The 26,807-nt window shown below is 49.3% G+C and overlaps 1 protein-coding gene across 3 annotated transcripts in view; it reads left to right on the forward strand.

Moving 5' to 3' along the window:
• Window positions 1–26,807, forward strand: part of MINDY4 (MINDY lysine 48 deubiquitinase 4) — a 127,746-nt gene that overhangs the window by 63,005 nt on the left and 37,934 nt on the right. For all 3 annotated transcript variants that reach the window (XM_017527107.2, XM_037737943.1, XM_037737944.1), the window contains 7 exons: window positions 2,227–2,285; window positions 10,248–10,354; window positions 12,757–12,873; window positions 14,648–14,736; window positions 23,632–23,733; window positions 25,360–25,423; window positions 26,519–26,584. In XM_017527107.2, the coding sequence (XP_017382596.1) occupies window positions 2,227–2,285; window positions 10,248–10,354; window positions 12,757–12,873; window positions 14,648–14,736; window positions 23,632–23,733; window positions 25,360–25,423; window positions 26,519–26,584 (604 nt within the window). The remainder of the gene's footprint in view (window positions 1–2,226; window positions 2,286–10,247; window positions 10,355–12,756; window positions 12,874–14,647; window positions 14,737–23,631; window positions 23,734–25,359; window positions 25,424–26,518; window positions 26,585–26,807) is intronic.

Below are 26,807 nucleotides of genomic sequence, written 5' to 3' on the forward strand. Positions count from 1 at the left end.
GAAGAAGCTGATATTCCGCTTGGGCTTTAAAGGATTAGTATGAGTTTGCTAGAGTATTCTAGATGGAATGAGCAGCTTATGAAAAGATACAGAGGCATGAACTGAGACGTTCAGCATGGAGGAAATGCAGGTGGAGTGTGATGGCCCAGAGTGAGATGAGGCTGGGCAGTAGGTCATGGATAGCCTTGCAGGATACCCTCATAGGCTGGATTTGGTTTTGTAAGGAAGCAGTAAATGTAGTTATTGCCATTGTCTTTGAAGTTACTGCCTGGGTTTAAACTCCTGTGCTCACTCACTTGCTGTGTAACCCTAGGAAAATTACTCAACCTCTTTGAGACTCAGTGAAATAGTGCTTCATAAAGCTTTTCTGAGAAGCAGATGACTTTTGAGGATTGTAAAGCACTTAGCACAGTGTGTGGAACAGTCAAACGAGCCTGTAGGAATGTACTGGCATTCCTGCTGTTATTTTAATAAATGCGATTATTGTTATTATTGATGGTTATGATGGGGACTCTGAAGAATTTCAGCCAGGCTTCAGTGCCATGGTCAGATTTGCTTTTTAGGAAGATAACTTTGACACTCATGTGAAGATGGTGGGGGCCAAGAGTGGTTGACACTAAGGGTCAGAAAACCCGTTAGGATCCTATTAAAATAATCTAGGTGAGAGGTGAAGAGGCAGAGAGCAGAGGTGGAGGTTCAGAAGAGATGTTATTGGATGCTGGATGTTGGAGAGAGATGTCTTTGTGGCCTTGAAATGGTTCAAGGGGGATTTTAGAGGCTTAGTACCAGTGCCGTGGTCCTTGATTTTCAGAAAGGGACACTGAGGCACAGCAAGGGGAGGATGCCTTGCCTTCGCCTCCAGATGAAACAGTGACATATGGGGTAGGCAGGGTAGAACTCAGGTCCTTAACCCTTTGTTGCAGAGCAGGCGGAGGTGGGAGATGTACGGCTGGAAGAGGCTTCTGATGAAAGTGCATCATCAGAAGTGAGGCTTTTTTATGGGTGGAGGGGTGCTAATACAACCTCAGTGTCAACAGCCCCTTCCACATCCCTCTAATCACCCCTCTGTGCCTTAACTCCTCTTTCCAGCTCATTCTTTCACCAGTCGCCACAAGAATGCCTATAGAATCCTGGTAGTGTTGGACAGAGGGATTTTGTGGTTTTTGAATTAAGGCAAATGACCTGACTGAGTCGAGGAGGGCACGTGGAGGATGAGGACTGCCTGGGAGGGAGGGAGAGGGAGTTCTGTGTTCTAGCGCCAGTGAAAGAAACCTGGAGTCCGAAGAAGTGTCTGCTCAGGGATTTGGTACTGTGCGTCCTCTGAGGTCTTCCATTTACGCCCTTTCATACATCTTCAGGAGGAAACCAATTCAATAGAGTGCACCAGGGCAAGATTACAATTGTTACTTCAATCATATCTTACCCTGCAAGGATGTCGGAGGAAAATATATTTCAATGCCATGCTCAAAAGAGCTGTCATTTTTTAACATAGTAAATGGGTTTTCAGAGAGTGATGTAATATTGTTATTTTTAATACAGTCTGTTTGGAAATGATTTCACTTTAGTTCAGATCGATGCATGCTGGAGAACAGAAAAATCTAATGGGCTTTAGAAAATGTTCCCTAAAGCATCCACCCTGAAAAGGTGGACCCTTTTAAGAAAGCCCTGTGTGCACATACCTGAATTTACAAATCAGAATCACAGGGCAGTGTCTTCAGTAACAGGAAGATACAGGAGGCTTCCTTTAAACACCTTGGTGCATTTCAGAGGTTTCTTATAAATGGCTGCTGATGGCTTTACCAGAAAGCTAGGAGAGAGGAAACAAACAAAAAACATGGAGATACGATGAACAAATTCTGGGCAATGATACAAGAATTCAGTTTGTTTGTGTGTTTCCCAGAAGTATTACAGTGAAATTGGTGAGACAGCCTATGTGCAGTGCTTGGCAACTGCCAACCTTCAGAGCTGACCATCCATGTATTGGCTGCTGTAGTATGAATCTCTTCATGAGAACACAGAATCGACAGGCATCATGGGGGCCATTTTGTCCCATCTCATGTGGAACCTGTGGCTGAGAAAGGGGAACCATTCAAGGCACACAGAGGCAAGGCCAAGAATAGAGAGACCTTTCTCCTGAATGCCTGTCTATTGCTCTTAACAGTCTTCTCTGCTGTTTTCATTTCTCTGTCAGTCTCCTCTGGTACATTGATATTTTCTTTTTTCCAGGAAAAATCAGTTGCTGACGTCTGACAAGGTGGATGATGAGCTTGGTGCCCTGCAGCTCGGTAGGTGCAGCGGGTGCCTCTGTGCTGTGCCCATCAGAGCCCAAGGGGTCCTTGTTGGCTCTGTCTGGGAGATGGATGGTGGGGGGCCCCTTTCCTCCCACCTGACCTCAGCAAGTAGGGCCAGTCCAATGAGTAGAGCAGACTACTCTCACTACTGTCTCACTGATTGATGTCTTCTACTGCTTGCCCCTCTCTCCTGGAGAAATCCTTGTAAGACCAGTCATTTTTGGATCCACACTGTGGGGCCAGAGAAGCTCTTTGTGCATTTGGCTTTTTTTTTTTTTTTTTTTTTTGGGTGGGGAGAGGGATTCAGAACTTACTAAGGTCTTCAGAAGACGGCTCTCATTCAAAATATCAGTATAGCTCTGTCTGGGAAGGCCCATACTTTTTTAAAGTTTATCAGTGTATTATGGAGGCATAAGACACAAACAGTGAAGGCATTAAGTGTACAACCTTAAGTGCTCTGGTCTGCATCTTCACTTCTGTGTACATCTGTGTAGCTGCTCTCTGAGATCGAGATAGAGCACATTTCCTTCCACTGTTTAGTTTTGAAGTAAGCTTTTTTTTGGTCTCTCTTTCTGTAATTCCCTGCTCTCCAAAGATGGATGTGTTTGTAGGGGTTTGCAGCTAGAGATTGAGGATGTTGAGACCAAGTGCTGGCCGTGAGAGGATGAGGCTTGAGTGCTGCCAACATTTGCTCCTCTTCTGGAGCTAGCAGTTTACCTGTTGCACCATTTGGGCAGACAAGAACTGCTCACATGCTTTTCTTCTCCCATTTGAGCCCTCCCTTTTTAAACTGAAGGAAGAAAGCAGTGCCTCTATTTAGAAGTCCCTTGTGTGAGACATGTAGTCTCACAGTTTGCTTTGATGAAGTTGACAGAAAGGGGCAGGCCTCTGAGCAGTGATGGTGGAGGTGCAGGTTTGTTTACTCTGTGTGATTCATCCCAGAGGTAGCAGATCCTCAGAGCTCGCCAGAGGGGGCAGATTTCTGTGCAAGGCTGTGCAGAGTACAGCATGGAGGCAGGAAGTGGTGGCATCCATACCCGTTTTGTGCACCTCTACACTTTAACATTTTGCAGTGAAAGCTGCTTGTATTTGGACACAAGCAAAGCAGTTCCTGGCCTTCAGAACCCAGAAAGCTTCTACTGGAAGGAAGGCTATTAGCAATTCTCAGAAGCAGCTGTTTGAAGTATGTGTGTACATGCTTTCTGGAGGAGGCTGACCCCTCTTTGCTAATGGCTCAGCTAATGATTTTGGAAAGGAGAAGAAGGTGAGGGATGGGAGACCATGGAACCCAGTCACGGACAGAATTCATGAATGAGAGGAAAGGAAAGAGAAGTCTTGTGGGAGCCGGGGTTTGCGGGGTGAGCAGTGCAGAAACAAAAATCAAATTTGGTTAGAGGAATGGTGCTCCCTCTCCACCCCAGTTCATTTTACTTTGGTTCTATTCAGTAAGCTCTTGTCAGCAATTACCTGCCAGGGCATATGCAAGGCTCTGTAGAAGGCAGACCAAGGTGAATAAAAGGTGGCTTTGCCTTTTCAGAGGGTGAGGTGGGTAGGACAAAGGAAGAGAGGTATTTTCCCATAGTAGCACACGAAGCAGATGCCCAGCAGTGCTTAACTGCTTTAATAAGCCAAGTTCCGTGATGAGTTCCTGTAGTAGTCTGTTCTCATGCTGCTAGTAAAGACATACCAGAGACTGAGTCATTTATAAAGGAAAGAGGTTTAATTGACTCACAGTTCAGCATGGCTGGAGAGGCCTCAAGAAACTTACAGTCGTAGCAGAAGGGGAAACAAACATGTCCATCTTCACATGGCAGCAGGAAGGAGAAGTGCCCAGCAAAAGTGGGAAAAGCCCCTTATAAAACCATCAGATCTTGTGAGAACTCATTGTTACTAGAATAACATGAGGGTAACCACCCCGTGATTCAATTACCTCCCATCAGGTCTCTCTCACAACACATGGGAATGATGGGAACTACAATTAAAGATGAGATTTGGGTGGGGACACAGCCAAACCATATCAGTTCCAGAAGTTTCTATATCGTGTAGGTATTTAGGCTGGACTCTGAAGGATGGGCAAGGTCTTGCCAAATAGAGATGTAGAAGGAGTCACATGGGCAAAAGCTTGGTGTTTGTGTGAGGAAGATTGGCTGGAGGTAACAGGCCTGTGGGGGAGGACATGGGGGTCAGTGTGATGATGCTGAAGTGAAGGCTGGGCTGGGCAAGATGATTTTGAGTGCTCTGCTAAACAGCTGAATAGCAAGTCATTGGGCAGAGATTCTGTGGTGGTGAGATATCTAGGGCTGCACATTTGGGGGCTATATCTGGACTTCAGGGATGCAAGCTTAGATGTTAGGAGACTGGTGAGGAGCTCTTGGCATAGTCCAGAGAAGAGGTAATGAGACCCATGTTACCTGGGAAATCCAATGGGTATTTCAGGATCTGCCCGAATATCACATCCTATGGAAAGTTTCCTTGACCATTTATGGCAGAATTAATTGCCTCCCCCTCTGCTCTGAAAACCCTTGCACTCACCCCCGTTTCAGCACTTATTGGGTTAGACTGCAACGGGGGCGGGGGCCTCTGTCTCTCCCTCTGGGCAGGGAGCTGCTTGAATGAAGGGGTGGGGCCTTAGTCATCTCTGACCTCTGTCCCACATCATCCCTAGTACACCATAGGTGCTCAAGAATGTGCTTGCTTAGCAAATAGAAAGATAAGGACATATTTCTATAACACTGGAGAGAGAGAGGCAGCAGGGGGGCAGGATATGAGACATTCTGGAGGCAGACTAATCCAGAGGCTGGACTGGCATGGTGAGTGGGAGAGGGTGGAGGTTTCAGCCTGAGGCTCTGGTAGAATGGTAGAGGAGAGAGGGGGTCTTTTATTGAAACTGAGGCCAGGAGGGATCCTGAGTTTCTGGTGTTAGGTCACTTCCAGAAGATATCTTGCGGTCAGTAGGAAATGCTGCACAGGCTCCCAGAGAAAAGCTATGTGGGCCATTCTCCTTATGGAGTCTTCCTATGAACATCATTCCCCTTGGTATCTTTGACTCTCAATTGAAATAAAGTCCAGTTGCTTATACATACATACACACACACATATATCCTACAAAGGGACATGAAATGGTATGGGAAACAAAACTTGCTTATTCTCAATCAGGCATTTAAACCAGGACCTTAAAATAGGATTCTCAAACCACTGGCATTTGCAGATGGCCTTGTCTGCCTGGCCAACATGTCATTCTGGAGTGTTTTGTTTTCCCCTTGCATGGCGGTCCCACCACATCTGGGCCCGAGGCCTGCTATGTGATCCTGAATCAACTCCCTGCACTGGGGCCAGTTTCTTCATGTAGAAGCCAAATGAGTCTGCCTTTACTCTGGCCTATCCTCCATCGGGGTGTGCTTTTCCTGGGCCCCCAGCCTTCATTGCCAGACTTACTTCATGGGACCTGGGCAAAGCATGTTTCAGACCTGGCTCCCTCCCTGACAACGTCAGACTATATAGAAACCTCCAAATAAGCTTAAATATTGTCCCTTTGTGCCTCCAATAAACAGTCTGGCTCAAGGCATTCCAAGGAATGCTTCAGGGTTAGTTCTCCAGCAATTTGGAATCACTCAGGTGAGGCCCGATTGTTTGGGGCCTCAGATGTCTAAGGTGGAATTAATGACACATTTCTTTTCCTCCAGAGAACATTCTCAGTGTTGGTCTTTGCAAAGCCTGCCCACCAGTCGCCTTCTCTTTCTTCCTTCCCACTTCCCCGACTTTTTTTTTTTTTTTTTACAGAGTTTTTTTTTTTTTTTTTTTTTTTTTGAAACAGAGTCTTGCTCTGTTGCCCAGAGTGCAGTGGCATGATCTCGGCTCACTGCAACCTCCGCTCTTTGCTTCCTGGGTTCAAGTGATTCTCCTGCCTCAGCACTCCCCAACCCGAGTAGCTGGGATTACAGGTGTGCATCATCACACTCGGCTAATTTTTGTATTTTTAGTAGAGATGGGGTTGCGCCATGTTGGACAGGCTGCCCTTGAACTCCTGACCTCAGGTGATCTGCCCACCTCGGCCTCCCAAATTGCTGGGTTTACAGGCGTGAGCCATTGCACCTGGCCCCCTTCCCTCTCTTTTACATTTTCCTCTCTGCTTCCCTTTCTCCCTCGTAACTTTCTTTCCTTATTTCTCTTTAGCCCTACCCCTTGTATTCTTATTACCTTCCTTTCCCATAAGCAACCATTATTTTATGCCTAATCTATATCTTTTTCTTCTATATGTTCTTGCAAAATCTATAATGTCTTGTGTGCATCATTTTCACTTGACATAGATAGCATTGTGTTATATATCTCATTCAGTTTCTTTCTCTACCCAGCACCATGATTTAGTCCCATTCCTATTTCTGGGTAGACATCTGGGCTTTGTTTTGGGTTATTTATGTAAGGCCATGGTCATAGGGTAACTTTTCAGAGACCCTAACTAAGAAGCTGTATTAGTCTGTTTTCATGCTGCTGATAAAGACATACCCGAGACTGTGCAGTTTACAAAGGAAAGAAGTTTAATAGAGAACTCACAGTTCCCTGTGGCTGGGGAAGCCTCACAATCATGGTGGAAGGCAAAGAGGAGCAAGTCACATCTCACATGGGTGGTGGCAGGCAGGGAGAGCTTGCGCAGGCAAACTCTCATTTTATAAAGCCATCAGATGTCATGAGACTTATTCACTATCATGAGAACAGCGCAGGAAAGACCTGCCTCCGTGATTCAGTTTTCTCTCACAGGGTTCCTCCCACAACACGTGGGAATTATGGGAGCTACAAGATGAGATTTGGGTGGGGACACAGAGCCAAGCCTTATAATTCTGCCCCTGGCCCCTCCCAAATCTCATGTCTTCACCTTTTCAAAACCAGTCATACCTTCTCAATAGTCCCCCAAAGTCTTAACTCATTTTAGCATTAACCTAAAAGTCCAAAGTTGAAAGTCTCATCTGAGACAAGGCAAGCCCCTTTTGCCTATGAACCTGTAAAATCAAAAGCAAGTTAGTTACTTCCTAGATTCAATGAGGGTACAGGCATTGGGTAAGTGCCATTCCAAATGGGAGGAAGTAGCCAAAACAAAGGGGCTATAGGCGCCATCCAAGTCTAAAATCTAGCAGAGTAGTCAAATCTTAAAGCCCCAAAATGATCTCCTTTGACTCCATGTCTCACATCTAGGTCATGCTGGTGCAAGAGGTGGGTTCCCATGGTCTCGGGCAGCTCTGCCTCTGTGGCTTTGCAGGGTGCAGCCTCCCTCCTGGTTGCTTTCATGGGCTGGTGTTGAGTGTCTGTGGCTTTTCCAGGCACATGTTACAAGCTGTTGGTAGATCTACCATTCTGGGGTCTGGAAGATAGTAGCCCTCTTCTCACAGCTCCATGAGGTGGTACCCCTGTAGGGATTCTTTGTGGGGGCTCCAACCCCACATTTCCCTTCTGCAGTGCCCTAACAGAGGTTCTCTATGAGGGCCCTGCCACTGCAGCAAACTTCTGCCTGGCCATCCAGGTGTTTCCATACATCTTCTGAAATCTAGGTGGAGATTCCTAAATCTCAGTTCCTGACTTCTGTGAAACTGTAGGGTCAACATCACATGGTAGCTGCCAAGGCTTGGGCCTTGCATCCTTTGAAGCCATGGCCCCAGCTGTACATAGGCCCCTTTTAGTTATCTCTGGAGTGGCTGGGACATAGGGCACCAAGTCCCTAAGCTGCTCACAGCAGAGGGACCCTGGGCCCAGCTCATGAAACCGTTTTTTCCTCTTAGGACTCTGGGTCTGTGATGGGAGGGCCTGCCACGAAGACCTCTGACATGCCCTGGAGGCATTTTCCCCATTGTCTTTGAAATTAACATTTGGCTTCTGGCTACTTATGCAAATATCTGCAGCCAGCTTGAATTTCTCCTCAGAAAATGGGATTTTCTTTTCTATTGCATTGTCAGGTCACAAATTTTCCGAGCTTTTATGCTCTTTCATTGTAAAACTGAATGCCTTTAACAGCACCCATGTTACCGCTTGAATGCTTTGCTGCTTAGAAATTTCTTCCACTAGATACCCTAAATCATCTCTCTCAAGTTTAAAGCTCTATGTATTTCGAGGGCAGAGGCAAAATGCTACTAGTCTCTTTGCTAGAACATAACAAGAGTCACCTTTGCTCCAGTTCCCAACAAGTTCCTCATCTCCATCTGAGTCCTTATTGTTCATATCACTATCAGCATTTTTGTCAAAGCCATTCAACATGTCTCTACGAAGATTCACCTTTTTTTTCTTCTTCTTTTTCTGAACCCTCCAAACTGTTCCAGCTTCTGCCTGTTACCCAGTTCCAAAGTTGTTCCCACATTTTTGGGTATCTTTTCAGTAGCACTTCACTTTACTTGTACCAATTTACTGTATTAGTCTGTTTTCATGCTGCTGACAAAGACATTCCTGAGACTGGACAATTTACAAAAGGAAGAGGTTGTTTATTGGACTTACAGTTCCATGGCTGGGGAGGCATCACAATCACGGCAGAAGGCAAGGAGGAGCAAGTCACATCTTACGTGGAGGGTGGCAGGCAAAGAGAGAGTTTGTGCAGGCAAACTCCTGTTTTATAAAGCCATCAGATGTTGTGAGACTTATTCTCTATCATGAGAACAGTGCAGGAAAGACCCACCCCCATGATTCAATGATCTCCCACCTGGTCCCTCCAACACATGGGAATTATGGGAGCTACAAGATGAGATTTGGGTGGGGACATAGAGCCAAACCATATCAGAAGCGTTCTCATCTAAATTTAGATTCATATTTAAATAGCAGACTTTTTTTTCCCCCCCAAGCCAAACGGTAGAATCTCTCTGCTTGTTCAGTGGCCTGAATCTCCACGAGTTCCCTTTGTGCTGTGGCTGGTTCTCCCTGGGGAGAAAGGAGGCTGTAGCATAAGATACAGGCTGTGTGTTCTGGGAATGGTGGCCTTTGATGCCACCCCCACCCAAGCAGGCCCGCTCTGGCAGGCTCCTCTAGGGAGCTGGATTCACAGAGCCAAGACCTCAGCTACCCTCTGGAGTTCACTCTGCTCAGCCTTGCTGGCACCATTGCCTTGGCATTGTTTGTCCCTGGGTACTTTATCACTGTGTTCTGGTGAATTCAGTGGCAGCATGTGTAATGACAAGGAGACCTTAGCTAACTGGAAAGTCACAGCTGGTGCTATCAGAGACCTGGGTGGGACCCTTTCTCGGCCTCAGTTGCCCCACTATAAGATGACAATATCTGGAATATGGCTTATTGTCTCTGCTGGAGGTCTGGGGAGGTGGGATGGCAAAGTGACTAGGAGTCACTCTCTCTGCCACATTTGATTGACTTGGGCCACTTACTTAACACCTCTAACCCTCAGTTTCCTCATCTATAAGTGGGGGCAATAATAATTACTTTCTCATAAGGCTGTTGTGGAGGAAGGTGATAAAATTCAAGCAGTCAATAAATGCAAGTTACAATAGTGATGATCTGCAATAATTATTTTATCAGGAATAGTTCCATTTTATTTCCTAGTCCTGTCCTCTTCACCTTTGTCCTCAGGGGAATGATCTTTTGAGTCATGCCCACCTTTTGTAAGAAATGTGTCTGAGCTAGGCTTTCCTGATCCTGGTTCGATGGCTGAGGCCCTGGGCACTTGTTCCACTACATGTCCATGCATGGAACTTTCTAGTGGACCAGTAGCTAAGTCTCACTCAGCAAATCCTTGTGAGCAAAGATGAACAGAACAGTGTTGTGACAAGGAGCACAGTCTTTCTTGATCTGCTTGCTTTCCTCCCACTGAGGGTCTGGGAACCCCAAAACAGAGCTGGAGTGAATGAATGGGGGAGGAACCCTCCTTTCACTCAAACCTTCTGCAAACTTAGCAATATCTGTGGTGGTCAGTGACTTCATGTTCTGTTCTCTGAGTCTTAACGAGGGGCTCACATGGCCATGGTTCTCTTTCAGAGGATGTGGAGGATGAGTTGATAAGGGAAGAGGTCATCCTGTCCCAAGTCCCATCAGTGTTCAAGCTGCAGACAGCATCAAAGCCAATTGACCTTTCAGTAGCAAAGGTAAGTGTAAGGAGACTGCCGGGTTCATTGCATCTTGATTTGAATGGATATGGATGGTGTGATTTTGGTGTTCCTGGTCTAGTCCAGCTTATCGTAATCTGTTGGTTGTTGTTGACGTGGAAATTTGGATGTGATGTGGAAGACGGTGTGAACCGAGAGTCAGGAAAGCTGCAGTCTAGTCCTGGCAGCTCTTGTTCCCTCCAAGACAAAAGGTGAGGGAGGAGATTATGTCCTCCCATCCAAACACGGTAGGACCTGTTTCGTCATATCCCTGTGGGCACCGTTAAGGTGTGATGGGAATGGTCCAATTGTCCCCATTAGAGCAGCGCAGCTCCTATGTGGTCTCCTGAGCTCTGGCCAGGTTGCAGTGAGAGAAGGACAGCGAGGTGTTAACAATTCTTCAGCACCATCCAGGTGCACTCCCATGGCCACTTAAAGGGCCACATGGTCACGGGACCAGGAGCAGGTTCCTGGCCACAGCAGCCTCCTCTGCAGGGGTGTCTGAGATTGCTCACCATCCTTGGCTACTGGGTGGCCTCACCACTTCTGTGGCCAGAGGCTCCTGCAGGATGGAATGTCATTCCCGCTGTCCTCTTCTGGCCTTTTGCCAAGATCCACGAGGGGAAAATTAAAACTCCTGGGGACACCACTGACCTTCTCTTCCTACTTCCTACATATTTACTCAGCATACAAATCAAAGAGTAAAATATTTTTCTAGAGGTTTTGTCTTTTCGTTTCCTTCCCTTCTCCCCTCTCTCCTTCTCTCTCATCTCTCCCCCCTTTTCCTTCCATTCTCTCTTCTGAAGCCACAGAGGGTCAGATATACTTAAGTGGCCCCAAACCTGGGAGGAGATGCTCTGTCATCTGTCACCAGATTCATGGGGTGATGTGTCTTGCAGAGGGCACTCACACTTAGGGCAGGTCCCTTAGGCTCCTAAAGACTACCCAGCAGTAGCGTCTCCAAAAGCAGCTGGAAAAAGAGGCCCGCAGAGAAAACAGGAGAGCCCAGGACACGTGGCCTCTGTGGAAAGCAGATTCCAGGTGTCCAGGCTCTGTTGAGCACACTGTGGCTAGTGGGGAGCTGTCATTCTGAGCCCTGACAGATGAATCCACACATCCTTTCTCCTGTGTGCCACCAGCCCACATTTGATGACATGTGGACAAATGCTTCTGTCAGAGAGATTTTCCTTTTACTTAATTAGGAGAAGAAAAGAGCTGATTTTAGTGGAAAATAGTGAGTCTGTAGGAAAGGTCCGACTCAGAGAGAGGGTGCAGGGAAGAGGCTATAGAATCCCCTGTTGGTCTTGGGGCTCACTCGAGGCTTCAGAAATCCCCCTCAGATATAATACCATGGCAGAGAGAGGGCGGGCCCATCATGAGAGGAGTGCCCATCCTATCTGAGGGCCTGTCCCTGGGGAAGGGATTGACCATTTTTGGGGCTCTGGAGGGTGATGAGTGGGTTGATAGGAGATGAACAGTGAACTCATTATCAGCCAGAAGTCTGGAGAAGACAGCTATGAAAAAGTAGAGGGGCTACCTTGAGAGGTGGTGGGAACCCCTTCACTGGATGGTTGGGTTGGTTCAAGCAGAGTTCCTGGGGGACCACTCATGGGTAGCATTAGAGGAGGTTCTTACACATGGTAGAGAGTCATACCAGAGCAGGAGTTGGGAGGTGTTTTCTGTAAAGGGCTCAATAGTGTATTTTTGGCTTTGCTGGCCATGTAATCTCTGCTGCACCTATTCAACTTTGCTGTCGTGGTATGAACCCAGCCATAGATGCTATGGAATCAAATGGGCTTTGCTATGTACCAGTAGAACTTTATTTACAAACAGGTGGTGGGGGCAGATTTGGCCTGTGGGGTCACAGTTTACTAACCCTGCACTAGAGCACTGGTTCTCAAACCTGGTGTACTGTGGAATCACCTGGGGGGATCTTAAAACTACTGATACTGGAGTCTCACCAACTGGGGTTTAATTGGCTAGTGTGCTTTCTGAACATCAAGATGATTTTTAAGAACTTTATGTCCTGGATGGTTCTAATGTGAGGCTGAGTTTGAAAACCCTCTAGTCTTGCCTGTGGAGGATCAGAGGACCTCCAAGATCCCTTTCAAAGCTAAAATTTTGTTTCTCAAGGCCTCTGCAAGGAGCTTACAAAGATTTTGGCCCATGTGAGCATGGGCTGGCTTGGTTTAAAGATGTTCCAGAGGTAAGACCCTCAGGATTGAGTTTCTCTTTCCTCAAATATAAGAAGAGTGAGCTTGAAAAATAAAGAGACTAACCATGCTGGAAAATGGACTTCCCTGCTGGAATTCAATAAAAACTTCTGCAGCAATATGCATACTGAACACCGTATTGTTGTTTGCTTTTAAAACAACCAGTAAAACTCTCTCTTCTTTTTATAGGAGATAAAGACCCTTCTGTTTGGTTCCACCTTTTGCTGTTTCAATGAAGAATGGAAACTTCAGAGTTTTTCCTTTAGTAATGTAGCCTCGTTAAAATACGGCATTGTGCAGAACAAGGCAGGTCGCTCCTAAGTTTCCTTGGGACCTTTCTGCTGGGCCATCACACATAGGGGTGGGGGTGCCTCCCGGTTTTGGTTAATCCTGTGAGCATTAGCTGTGCCATTCTGGGCCAGCCAGCCAGCCCCACATGTGCTGGGTTGTCACTTAGTGCAGGCTGGTGGAGTGATTGCTGGGGAACAAGACCCTCTGCTTTGGAGATGTTCAAATTGAACATAGATTTAAGGAGCACTTGCTGTGAGTGGTGCAGGTGCTGTCATCCTCGGCAGGAGAGAGCGCGAGGAGGCCTTAAGTCTTCTTGGGGCCATTGGAGGGGCCTTTTTAGGCTCATCATTGAGAGATTGACAGGATTTTGCAGGTAGAGCTGGAGAAAGGGCACTCTGGGCAGCTGGCAGTGTGAATGAAGGGGAGGCGGTATGAAAGTCCAGGGGCTGCAGGAAGAGGCAGTGGGATCAAGTGTGTGGAGCAAGTGCTTAAAGAAGAGGATGTAATAGAAGCTGGGCCAGCGGCAGTCAACGGTTGCAGGCTTAGAACATGGCTTGGCCGGGCGCGGTGGCTCACGCCTGTAATCCCAGCACTTTGGGAGGCCGAGGCGGGTGGATCACGAGGTCGAGAGATCGAGACCATCCTGGTCAACATAGTGAAACCCCGTCTCTACTAAAAATACAAAAAAAAAATCAGCTGGGCATGGCGGCGCATGCCTGTAATCCCAGCTACTAAGGAGGCTGAGGCAGGAGAATTGCCTGAACCCAGGAGGCGGAGGTTGCGGTGAGCCGAGATCGTGCCATTGCACTCCAGCCTGGGCAACAAGAGCGAAACTCCGTCTCAAAAAAAAAAAAAAAAAAAAAAAAAAAAAAAAAAAAAAAAAAAAAGAACATGGCTTAATACACAGTTCCCACATTATACTCATGGGCAGAAGATAAGCTAAACCCAGGATTAGGAATCAGCAGATGAGCAGGGCAGCTTGGTCAGGTTCAGTTTCTTAGGCCCCAGAAACCTCCCCTGCCTCATATTGCCTGAGGTTGAGCCCCAGGACCACCAGCTTCTGTCCCTCCCCCTCATGGCCAAGCTCTGCTGGTCTTTATGAACACCCCAGCCTGCCGCTTGGACCATCTTTAAACTTGGGTGGGGTCTGTTTGTGTTGTTCAGTCCCACCAGCCTTTGCCAATGTGTCCCAGGAGCCAGGTCCTGTGCTAAGCCCCGTGATGCCTTCAGAGATGAGCTCCTCAAGGAGCCTCTGCACTACAGCATGGGAAAGGACAAAGATACACCTAATGCAGTGCTGAAGCAGGCCACAAGCTGGGCAGAAGAGAGTGCAGGGTTCACCTAAGCATAGGATGTCGAAGGGGCTCACTGCCAGCTGAGATGGTCAGGAAAGGCTTCTTGGAGGAGGAGCCCTTTAGGATGGGCTTTGAAGGCTGGGTAGAAAATTAACACCCTCAACCCATAGACACAGAAACATTTCCCTAGATGACGGAAAACCTATGGTGATGTCCCTGGCTTCACAGCTGACTGGTTATGAAGAGTCACTTTCCTCCCATGACAGACTACCAACTGGCCCCTTCCTCTAGGAATGGACACTGGGCCTTGTCACTCCCACTCTGTGACCCAAGGTCAATGTGTTGTACAAGCAGTTGCCACCTCAGAGACCCTTCTTTGCAGAAGGCAGGACCCTGTACTCTCTATCACTTAAGTTCTGGAGTAGGTTTGGGTGGAACCAAGAACTCTGTCCCAGGCCAGTTCTCACTGGCAGCAATGGTGTCGTTCTTTGCAGGGTGGTCCTTGTGGAGTCCTGGCGGCTGTCCAAGGCTGTGTCCTACAGAAACTCCTGTTTGAAGGAGATAGCAAAGCCGACTGTGCTCGGTAAGTCGGTGCTCATTTTGGCAATATCTTCTTTTCCCAGGTCTTCTCCAGAGTGTCCAGAAAAAACAAGCAAGGAAGCATGTGTGTTCCCTGATATTTCCTGTCTTTTGCAGGTCAGGAAAGGAAAATGACACCTAGCTGACAAGGCCTGCACAGACCAGTGTTAAGGGGACTTGTGTGCGTTTGTTTCTAAAAGTGGGGAGGGTTCATCAGTGGTGCTGTACCTGGGAAGGGGCTTCAGGAATGACAGTGAAACCAGTTTTCCCTCCTCAGATGGCAAGCTGCCCGAATCACTTCCACTCACCAGGTTGTCTGCTGACCTTTTGACTGAGTCCAGGCCTCCCCTCCTTCCCCACGCTGTCTCCCCTCTGCCAACATTCATAACCGCACATTCCAGGCCACCCCACAGATCATCGCTTCCACTCCCTGCAGCCGTTCAGTTTCTGTTTCACGCATAAAGTGTTTGCACATGGGCACCTCATTCTCATTCATTTAGCACACATTCCTAGAACATCTCTGTGCAGGCACAAGTGATACAGGGGAGAATGTGATGAGTTCTCTCCTCTCCAGAAATGCTCCATGAGGTTGAGAGGCAGATAGAAAACTGCAATCCCATACCATCGTTGTTGTCAAGATGAAAGGGTTGGCAGAGCCCTCGTGGGGCTGGAGGTGAGGCCTCCGTAAGGAGGCGACCTGCCTCTCTCCCTCCCTGCAGGCTGGGTTACCAGCTTATACCAAGTCACTCTCAGAGCTACAGAACTTCTGGTAATTGGCCTTTTGTTAAAAAAATTTTTTAGTTAAAATATAATGTGTACAGAATAGTTATACTATATGTGTTCTGCTCAGTGAATCACGCCCATAAACACATAGCTTAGATTAAGTATTTCTAGTATTCCAGAAGAATCCTCTGCTCTTGCCCAGCAGCTACCCCCATTCTCCTGAAGTTATATTAATAATTAAATGGATTTTAAAACCATAGCTTAATCTTGCCAGTTCCTGAACTTTATTGAAAGGTACTTGCTCTTTGAAATAAGCGTTTGAGAACCTTTTTTAAAAAGCCTAGGTGTTACCCAGACAGCAAGGCCCATTCCCCATGTATTCCTGGGAAAGACACTGTTCACTGGGAGAGCCATCCAGCCAAGCTTGGTCCTCCAGTGCAACACATTTCAACAGCATGGATGATTTTGCCTTAGATAGGGTAAAGTGAAGGTGGCTTTTCATGCTTGGCATCTTGTAATTTTTCCAGTGGTTTTGCACAGTAATAATCAAGGTGTTTCCTCTCAAACCAAAGATGCTCATCAGAAGTACAGCAGCGTAACACCTCCGTGGCAAGATCTCACCTGTCTTTGTTCTTCTCTCTGCTTCCTCTCCCCTTTGCTCTCAGGTCCATCCTTAGTGGCTCTTGTCTGTACAGGATCATGCCCCACTTCCTGCTCTCGAAGTTCAGCCCCACAAAGGGCTGGGAGGTTTGAATGTCATGGGCAGAGACCCTGCCATCAGCTGTCTCCCTGGTGGGGTCAACACAGTCCTGTAGGCTCAGGAATGTTCCTGATTGGGTGGAACTTTGCTAAGTGAGAACCGCTGGCTGCCCTCAGAGGGTGCAGGGATACTGAGCACATATGCACCCACCTGCCAACCTATCTACCTACCTTCCTTCCTTGCACTGAAAAAAATGTGTAGAGTGTGCTTACCAGGTCCTTAGCAGGGATATGGGGCTGAACAAGACAAATACAGGTGCCCTCATGGTACCTTCGATTGAACAGGAGAGCCAGACAGGGACAGGGGGTTACAGGGGACATGCAGGATGCTAAGGTTCACCTGGACACGAAGGGTGGGCTTCCTGGTGGAGTGACATTTTCCTTTTATGGAGATATGAAGGATGGACAGAACCCGTGACTCCCCTTCATGCACATCCTTGCACACTCTCATTTCCCCTCAATTTTTTTTCCCCTCCTGGCAAATATTCTCAAACTCCTTCCTGGGCCCTTAGGTTCTGTGCTCAGTCGCTGTGCCTGCTGGGTCCTCACATTGCACAGAGGCCACATCTTTGTGGAGGCCTCCTCAAACCTCCCCCATTAAGAGAAACCCAGGCCCTGCCTCTCATAACTCCACTGCCAGTTGGTGTTCGTGTTCATCGATGTGGTTACCTGTCCACATCTGCCACCACCTATGGCCCACCCCACTCCAGCACACAAGCCCCAGGAGAACAGGGACCCTCCTGAGCTAGTTCACAGCCCGGTCCCTGGCATCCAGCCCTGTGCCTGGTCCACAGAAGAGGCCCTCAGAATTTTTGTTGAGTGAACACATGGACAAATGAGTGAGTTAGCCAAACAGGGAGGGGTAGCGGAATGGTATTCCGGTAAAGAGAACAAGATGTGGCCAAAGTCCTGTGGGCAGGGAGAGGAGCAGGGAGTTGCTGAGGGTGGTTAGGGCAGGATTTGGAGGGGCAGGGTGGGACCTGGGGTAGTGGCAGGTCAGCGCCAGGCTGCCATAAGGGCCTAGGGTGCCGCCAGCTGTTGAATCAAGCCTTGGCCTTGGAGGAGATTGTCTCTCAACTCATTTCGGCCCAGTGCTCCTTCAGAGTTGCTTTTGAACTTCACTTGGGCTTCTAGGGGAACTTGCAGATGGTTTGCCAACAGTCAGGATAAGGCATTTAAGTACGTTCCCGGAAGGCTGTCTGCTCAGGGCACAAGGGAGACTTGGTTTTTGTTGCTCCACCCCCACCCCACTAAAGGGATGTGAGAGCCTTTGTATCCCCCAGGCCACATCCATGGGAACCGAGCTCTGCTCTCCATACCAGTGAGGGAAGCCAGGCCTTAGAAGGCAAAAGTCATCCAGGTTGGGATTCCGGGGGAGTTCTGGGTAGAAAGAAATCTGCTAAGCTGGAGGAGTGAGGTTTCTGTCTGTCATTGCCGGCCAGGCAGGCACCTTCTAGCTGCAGGCCAAGGATGGTGAAGCCCAGTGGGTCCTGGGGCCCTGGGGGCGGGCAGAGGAAGAGGGAAGAAGGAGCTGCTGGCCTGTTGGGAATTGTCATGTGTAGGGGTGTGCCAGGTGCTAAGGAGCTGAACTGTGCTGGGGATCCTGCCTGGCTGGACCAGAGGAGGTCTGTGCCAGGCAGCCAGGAGAGCATGGCCTGCTGGCCAGGACTGCCTTCTCCAGCAAGCCTGGAAGGATTCATGGTGTGGGAGTCACCTCACGTTTGTTTGGAGCCCTGCAATTCTGGGTGCCGCTTGTAGCCCACCGCCTAGCAGCCGCCACTGCCTGCTGCCACCATAACAGTGGTGCTGTGCTATGCGGGTGGAGTGAAGCAGTCTGACTTCCTACTCCCACAGACCTAGCAGTCCTCAGAGAACATTCTTCAGACTCAGCCGAGAGGGAGGAGTGGGGAGCCTGGCTCAGTTACAGAGCTTGCTGAAAAAGTCTCAGGGGACTCAGAGAGAGGTGTTGCAGGGAGATATCCAGCAAGGACTCGCCTCCTCCTGGTGGTGGGCCCTGGGTATCAGGTCCTCCCCAGCCCTTCCACCCCAGTCTCCTTCCACTCTCCTGCCCTGATCCTGCCTTGGGTCGCAGGTAGGTAGGGGTTGGGGAGGAAGAACCCTCCTGAGGACAGGTTAGGGGTTCCATCAGGCAAAGTCGGGGAAGACCAGGGAGCGAGGGCCTGCTGTCTGGGGCCTGGAGAAAAGAAGAGAAGGGAGGTGGAGTCCATGTCACTGCTTTGCAAAGGACCTGTAGGTCAGAGGCTGCAGAAGGTTGTCCTTGCCATGTGGGTGGGTGTTAACCCCCACAGAGCCCTGCCCCATGCGAGCAAAGGGAAACACTGGGCCATATGGATAGGAACCTCTCTCAGTTCCCAGCTCCTTGGTTTCATTGACTTACATAGTTTTCACATTGATTGATTGTGTTATTGATGTTCCTTCAAAAGCCATGTTGCATGGTTCGGTGTGAGGCTTTAGCACTCCCTTTTGACTCTGAAATTCTAGGATTTTAGACATGATCCAGCTTAAAAGAAAAAAAAAAAAAAGGGCAGGCTCCTCTGTTCTCTTCAGGAACATCATGAGACCTGCCATCAGCTGCCATTGCCCTGGGGTCCTGGGGAGCTCATGCCCTGTGGGTCCAGAGGCAGTCCCTGTACTTTCTTGCCTGTGTGCAGGGTCTCCCTGGGCCTTGGCGGCCCCACCTCAGATGTTGCCCCGCAGCACTGATGGGGAAATGGTTTTGTGAAAGCTGACGGAGGATGGGATCGTACCCTCCAGGGAAGTCATGCTGAAAAAAAGGCATCTTGGCAGTGGTGGTGTTTTTTCTGCAGGACTGTCTGGCTTCATTAAGACTCATTCCATCAGGCCGGCAGCCGGCCTCTCCTCAGTAGGGAAGGACGGAGCTGGGCGGCAGGACTTGGTGTTTTTCCACTTGAGAAGGTGCTGTGCTGGCTCAGCTCAGAGAAAGAGATGAAGAGCTCTTTATCCCTTTGAAAGCCTGGAGAGAGCCACAGGCCAGGAACAGTCCTCAGAGGCGCGTGCAGATCTGAGAGTCGGGGAGTCCAGGAAGTCCTCCTCTCACTTCCACTTCCCCTCTGCAATTGGGGAATTCGAGGCCCAGAGAAGGAGGGGTGCTTGCCCAAGGCCTCTGTGGACACTGGTAGCAGAATCCATGGTCCTGCAGCCCCAGGCCAGTCTTTCTACGCACTGTTGCAGCTTTTGACCCTGAGAGGGGGCAGAGAGGGCTCTCTGCCAGATTGTCTATAGACTCTACATGGCCCCATGGGTACGTCATAGGGGACAGGTGAGGCTATTTTGAGAAGGTTAGGGTAGAAACATCTTTCATCTGAAACACTTGGGTAATTTAGATAAAAGCAGGATGTATTATTCCCTCAAGATAATTTATTTCCCCTATCTCTAGCTAAATGTCTTTTTCCTGCACTTCTCCTGTGAGGAATTTGACTCTTAAAGAAACTTCTCTTGGTTTGAGAGCCTGGTCAGGTGCCAGCCTCCTGGGAGGAGTCCGACTGATCAGGAAATGTGAACCTGTTTGTCACCCGGGTTTCTGCTGTGCTAGCTGGTAAGGGTCTGGGTGATTCAGACGCGTGCCTCCTTACCCTGTTGTCATCTGTGGGTGCAGGTTCTTATGCAGGCACATACAGCCCTGGTTAATCTAAGGTGGGTTAAATCAGGGGTACCCAGCCTTTTTGGCACCAGGGACTGGTTTTGTGAAGACAGTTTCTCCATGGACTGGAGGTGGAGGTGGGATGGTTTCCGTATGATTCAAGCGCATTGCATTTATCGTTAAATTCTCATAAGGAGTGCGCCACCTAGATCCCTTGCATGCACAGTTAACAGTAGGGTTCCTGCCCCCATGAGAGTCTAATGCCACTGCTGATCTGACAGCAGGCAGAGCAAAGCTTCACTGGCTCGCCTGCTTCTCACCTCCTGCTGTGTTGCCTGGTTCCTAACAGGCCACAGACCAGTGCCAGTCTGTCGCCTGGAGATGGGGGACTCCTGGGTTAAATGACAGAATGGCAGGGTTGGAATGATGTTTTGGGGCATCTGACCCAGTGCCTGCATTTATAGGTGGGCGGAGAAACAAAGGCCAGGGAAGGCAAAAGTTTCCCCAGAACCTGTGAGCCAGAAATCCAGCCCAGGCCCCTTAACTGTCTGACCACTGTACTTTTTCCAACTCCACTGAGTTTTCTAGGAAACTGTCTCAAAAGACAAAGACAGAGAAGGTCCAGGGAAGAATAGAGAGACTGGCAGAGTTACTAACTGGAAGCCAAAGAAAAGAGTAAGGACTTGTTCTTGGAGACATGGTGGATCAGAGGAGCTGTAAGCAGAGCCTGTAGGACCAGGGGACAGGCCTCACCCAAGAGCAAGATCTCTTGATTGTATTACATGGTGCCGAAAAGACAGGGTCAAAGGCAAAGGGAGGCTGGTTCCTGAAACCAGGTGCCCAGACAGTTGGTTCTACTTGCCCAAGCTCTCCTTCCTTCTTCAATGTTTATTTTTTCCAGTTTTTACTATGTGATCTGGATAAGTCACTCTATCTCCATGACTTAGTTTTCCCATTTTAAGAAGAGGATATAATAGTACCTCCCTCATAGGGTTGTTTTAACAATTTGTTGAAATAATACATGGAAAGAGCTTATAACAGTCTGGCACACGATACTCTATATACGTTGGCTTTTCAAACCTCATTTCTTTTTTTTTTTTTAGAGACAGGGCTGGGATGCAGTGGTATGATCATGGCCTACTTCAGCCTCCGACTCCTGGACCCAAGTGATCCTCCTGCCTCAGCCTCCTGAGTAGCTGGGACTGCACGTGCCACCAAACCTGGCTGATTTTTTAAAAACTTTTTCTAGATGGAGTCCCACTATGTTGCCCAGGCTGTTCTCAAACTCCTGGCCTCAAGCGATCCTCCTACCCGGGTACTCCCAAAGTGCTGGGATTACAGACATGAATCACCACTGCACCTGGCCAATGTTGGCTTTTAAAATCTTACTTGTTGCTACACTGAGAAGCTTCCAACTGAGAATTACCTGCTTCAGTAAGTTAGTGTAGAAGTGTTTGAAAGGGGTCTCCTTACTTCCAGTTATGGAACTTTGCCAACATAGATGTGTTCTAGGCAGAAAGAACACTCCAGGCATGATTTTGTATAACATCTATCCATGTTGGGGAGCACTGGTCACACCTGTGTTGTAGGAAGACACGCTCCCACCCCACCCCGTGTATGTGTACAATGGTGATTGGACACGGGGGCGAGATTGCGCAAAATGCTGGTGGGGCACTGGCTGTAACATCTGAGCTAAGGGCAGAGCACCCTGGCCTGGGCCACACGGCAGGGGGAGGGTGGGCATGAGGTACTCAGGATGTGCAGTTGATGGTACATGGCCATCATTTGTATGAGAGCAGGGCATGAAGGAGGAGCAGTGGCGGTGATGGAGTCACGTTGTGGGTTCCGAGTCCAGTCCTTTCTCCTTTTTCCGATAAGCTCTGCTTTCCAGGGCCCCCTTAGTACTTGGCATGGGCTCTCCTGATACCTAGAGCAGTGTTTTCTCATCGTTGTTTTCATAATGAACTGTGACCCGGGCCAGCACTCCCAGCAGCTGGGGCGTCCGGTTCGGTGAATGCTTGGTAACTGTTTCCTCCGAGAAACACGATGGGCTTCCTGAGGCCAAAGAAGTGTCAGGCAGTTGATGTTTTGTTTTGTTAAGTGCTTGAGTGCTTGTTACTTGTCTCATTGGATTTGAAGGATTTCCAGTGTCAGAGGCTTGGTGTCATTTTCATATTAGATGTTGGAAATCCACTTTCCCCTTGTCATGGCCCAAGTGGGGACTTGATGTTTTCATAAGGACAATAGTGATAGGCACCGCTGACTGAATGGTCACCATGTGCCAGGCACTGGGCCATGGACCTTACAAACATCTCGTTTAACGCTATGAGGGAGGTGCAGAGGTCATTGCCAGTTTGCGAATGAGGAAACTGAGGGGCCGCTGTATTCTGTCAACTCTTAAAGTAATTGGACCGCAGCAGCCTGGGTGTGGGTCACTGGCTGTGTGTCCCAGGCACCGGGCCACATGCTGCCCACTGTGATGGGCTGGGTCCTGGCCTCCTGGTTTCTCTTCTGACCTGGAGAGGAGGGAAAAACTTCAGTGTCATTGTCTCCCCAGTGCCGCTCAGCATGGAGCTCAGGAATTATTTGGTAACTGATGTCAGGGAACCCCCTCCTCTGTATTCCTTTGACCTCTAGCAGGGTCTTTATCAACTCCTTTTATTTGTTAGGGAGAGACGAGCTAGCTTCTGTATGAGTTTTTTAAAAATTCATGGAATCCAAGAGAAGTCTAGAAATACAGCTTGAAGGAGTCCTGGGAATGGGAAATGGAAAGAAATATGCATATTTGGCTGTTTCCCATCCCTCTCATTCCGTTCAGGCACCAGGGACCTCTTAGTGACCATTTTTATTATGGAGAGGCCTCTGCCATGTTTGATACAGCTGACTGCATGTCCACTTAAAACTCTTTTGCTCCTAAGACTGTGACATGGCACTCTCTCCTCATTCCGCCCCTAGCCCTCTGACTCTTCCTCCTCTGCCTCCCCTGATTCCTTAGAGTTCCATGGGGTTCCACCCTTGACCACTGCCTCTGCCATTCCTCATTCTCTCTCTCTGGAAAATCTATGCCCAGCCCCAGCCACTTTCTTGGGCTTTCTACGTGTCTGACAGCCTTATCCAAAGTTCCAAGTGCATCTCAAACTCAGAAAGTCTGAAGTGCAACTCATTATCTTCTATCTCCAGCTACCTCTTCCCAGCCACATTGTCCTTATTTCACCTGGTGGCACCACCATGTGCCCACTCAAAACACAGAGCTCATCCTTGAATCCGTCCTGTCACTCATCCCCACATCCTATGTCTAAGTGTCCAGCAAGTGAGGCTGCTGTCACCTTGGCCCTAGGAGTGAAGAGCACCTGCCTGTATATGCTGTTGTCTCCAGGGGCTTGGAGGTGGGCATGGCCAGGGCCTGGGCAGGGTCCTGAGATGGCAGGCATTCCTGAGCACTGCTGGCTGGGTCTCGTGGCCCCTGTCAGAACTCATGGCCCCTTCTCACACACAATTCTGGGCCCCATCAAGCCTGCAGAGCCCCCTTTGCTCTTGTGGGCCCTTACCTCTGCCGCCTCCTTCTCCAGCCCTACCTGGGGCCCCCCACTGAAGGCACCTTCTTTGACCCTCAGCTGTGGAGACGACTCCTCCCTGGGCTTTGCCTTGAAGCTCCTGGGCTGCAGGTGGCCCCGCTGTGGGCAAGGGAAAGGACAAGCCATCTGCAGAGGGTGCTGCCTAATCGCACTAAGCAGAGCTGTATCATCTGAGCCCGTGTCCACATGGGTATAAATGCCTTCCTTTTCTCGTCCACAGGGGGCTGCAGCCTTCAGATGCCCACCGGACCCGCTGTCTTACCCTGGCCCTCGCAGACATTGTGTGGCGGGCGGGGGGCCGAGAGAGAGCTGTGGTCGCATTGTAAGTGGCTCATAGTCTGCTGCCAGCTGCAGACAAGCTGGCCATGTGCGCTCCTTTCCTGAGGTCCTTCCGGTACCCACCTGTGCCACATGCTGGGATGAGCCCTGCAAGCCAGCCTGATGTGCTGGGCAGCCCCAGACTCAGGGAGAGCCCTGGGCTTCCATGCAGCCTTGTGATGCCCTCTCTGGGCTCCGGTTCTCATGTCGGAATGTATGGTCTTTCTGCCCTGCCTTCCTTCTGAGGGGCTCTGGAGTGACCCCTCTGAGGAAGCCTCTGACCCCAGTGGCCAGCTCCTCTCTATGTTCTCTAATCTGGAGGCCCCGAGAAACAGCCCCTCAGGTTGAGCCAGACTGACCCCCCTGTGCTGCTCTTCCCAATCTCCAGAGCACACTGCCTTTTGCTCTGTCACTTGGGTACCCAACCCATAAAGAAGACGACTCAGGGAGGTGAGGCGGAGCCCAGGCTCTGAACCCAATTGCCCTGACCCACACAGTATCTTCACCGCTGGCCCCATTCTACCAACATAACCCACATGCAAGGTTTGCTGGCTCTTCAGCCTGATCTGTCAGAGTGGAAACATCACTGCCCCGGCTGTGAGGCTAAGCCGTGGTAAAGGAGATGACTTTTGGGGCCAAAGACCATACTCTGGGGGTACATTGGTCACTGTAGCATAGTGCTTCAGAGAAGGGACTCTTAGGTCAGACTCCCCATGCTGTTGCTTATTGGCTGTGTGACATTAGGCAACTGATGCATCCTCTCTGTTTACTCATCTGCAAAATGGGGATGATAAGAACAGTGACTTACTTGGATGGTTGTGGGACCTAAATGAGTCAGTATAAAGAAATGATATATAATAAATATGAGTATCAGTTTAAATCATTTTATCAATATGAATAGCTAATAATTATAAACGTGAAGAGTGTCTGGCACATAAGCGCTGCATGTTAGATATCGTTATTTATTTTTGTTATTATTACTATCACTTGTCTTTAGTACTCATCTTCCAGTTAACTTATTAACCCCGGCCCTTAGGATCTGCAGGGCAACCCGGAGAACAGATGGGGCAGGAATTCAGTTGCTCCCTGTTTCACGGATTAGGGAGCAGAAGCCAAGAGAGGGAGGGTGGCTGGTGCAAGGGTACACAGCCACTACAGGAGCACTGGGCCCCAAACCCGGCTCCTGTTCCCTGATACCTTGGGCTGCACACCCCTGGGGACTGCATACCCTGGGGGAGCCTCAGAGAGGACGGAGACTGGAGTTCCTCCCATCAGTGAAAATGAGTGGCAAGTCCACATTCCGCAGTCTGGAAACACATTTGTCGCTTGGGGGTGAGAGTCAGACTTCCTACTGCCAGAGCTTGGGTTTGGGTTTGGTTATTCCAAGCTTTCCCTTTGCGGTCTTTTTTCCATTTTTTTTTTTTCTTTTAAATCCTGCTATTGGAGTTCTCTGGGCCCAGACTAGTGGGTGAGTTCAAAGTGGGGAAAAACGAGAAACTCTTGGCTCCATTTTCTCTCTGGAGCCACCTTCTTATTTGTCCTTATTTAATGACACATGTGGTTTTGCCCCAGCTGGAGGGCACGCCTTCTCTCCATGCGGAGGACTCATGCACCTTCCTTTCCTTTTTAGGGCTTCGAGAACACAGCAGTTCAGTCCAGCAGGGAAATATAAAGCAGATGGAGTCTTAGAAACAGTACGGGTTTCTGGAAAATTATCACGTAACCTTTGGCTTTGTTTGGGGACTCTGTCCTTTCATATAAGTAAATCCTTCCTCAGCTGGGGACAGGCTGGCCTTCCCGCAGCCCAGGTCCTAGGAATCCTAGTCCTGGGATTAGGGTGGGGACAGACGTGGGGTGGCTTTGGGGATGGGCTTCTGCTAGAGTTGGCTTTACGGCCAAAAGGCTGACTGGCTCCCTGTCCCCTCGAGGGTGTGCAGAGCTGAAGTTTATATGGAATGCCTGTTGGTTAGCCCCAGGCTTCTCTGTGTCCCTCTTCCTCTTTCTTTAGCATCTGCTCCAGGATTGTTGTGGGAGGGGTGGGGCAGGGGTGGTAAGGAAAGGGAGAGAAAGTTAGAATGTGGGGAGGAACTTTAATAGCATGGAACACCAGCCATAAAGCCAGATCTAAGTCATACACAGTCGGGGAAAAAATGGGAGACATACGTTTTTGTATTTTGGAAAATATGAAAACAGTGAAGTTTTTCAGCTACCTCTGCCAACCTCTTCACTGAGAATTTTTAACTAATTAGTTTCATTTGACCTCAGTTTGGGCACGTGTTGCCCTGTTACCCTAATTACGGGTCTCGCATTCTTGAATGTTTTCTCTTGAATTGTTTTTTCCTGGCCTGCAAAGGAGACTCATAGGCTGCTTCCCGCTGAACTCAGGACACGGCCTGTTGGTTTCCACCTGGCCTGGCTATTGTGATCTGGATGTGGCCCCTGCCTCATCCACCTCCCCACCAGCCTCCTTTCTGATATCAGTGACTCGCCCATGGGGTGCAGCCCTCCCTGGTTGGGGCAACACAGGTTGCTGGAATTCTGGGGTCTCAGGCCCAGGGCTGCAGCAGGGCCACCTGAACCCCGGTGACTCCAGTAGTGCCAACCAGCCTTTCAGTCACACACAGGTATGGCCGTACCTCTCAGCCCCGACTTGGGAATGTTGCTCTCTGACACAGGGGCATTCCCAAGTGGGGTTTTTTAGCTGCTGAAGCCAGGGAGCATAAGCTAATCCAGGATGGGGTACTGCACGGGGCTTGGGCCACTCACCCTGCGTGTTTCTGTCTTCTCAGCTCACGCTCCACAGTTTGGCCTGCTATGAGGACCTGGTGACTTTCCTTCAACAAAGCATTCATCAGGTATGAACCGTGCCTTACTCCCATGGGATATGCATCACCAAGGCTTCTGTTTCATTGTGGAACTGGAGTTGTTCTTCCTGTCGTCCCATCCCGGGGTGGTGAGGAAGCTGGAAGGAGTCATGCTGGCCCCTGGGTGGGGTGCTGAGGAGAATGAGCTTGGGGCAAGGGATCTGGCTCCTGCCATTGCATCCTCAAGGGCTGGTCCTGGAGGCAGGGCACAGGG

The sequence above is a fragment of the Cebus imitator genome, unplaced genomic scaffold, assembly GCF_001604975.1.
Source record: "Cebus imitator isolate Cc_AM_T3 unplaced genomic scaffold, Cebus_imitator-1.0 Scaffold45, whole genome shotgun sequence".
Lineage (NCBI taxonomy): Eukaryota > Metazoa > Chordata > Mammalia > Primates > Cebidae > Cebus > Cebus imitator.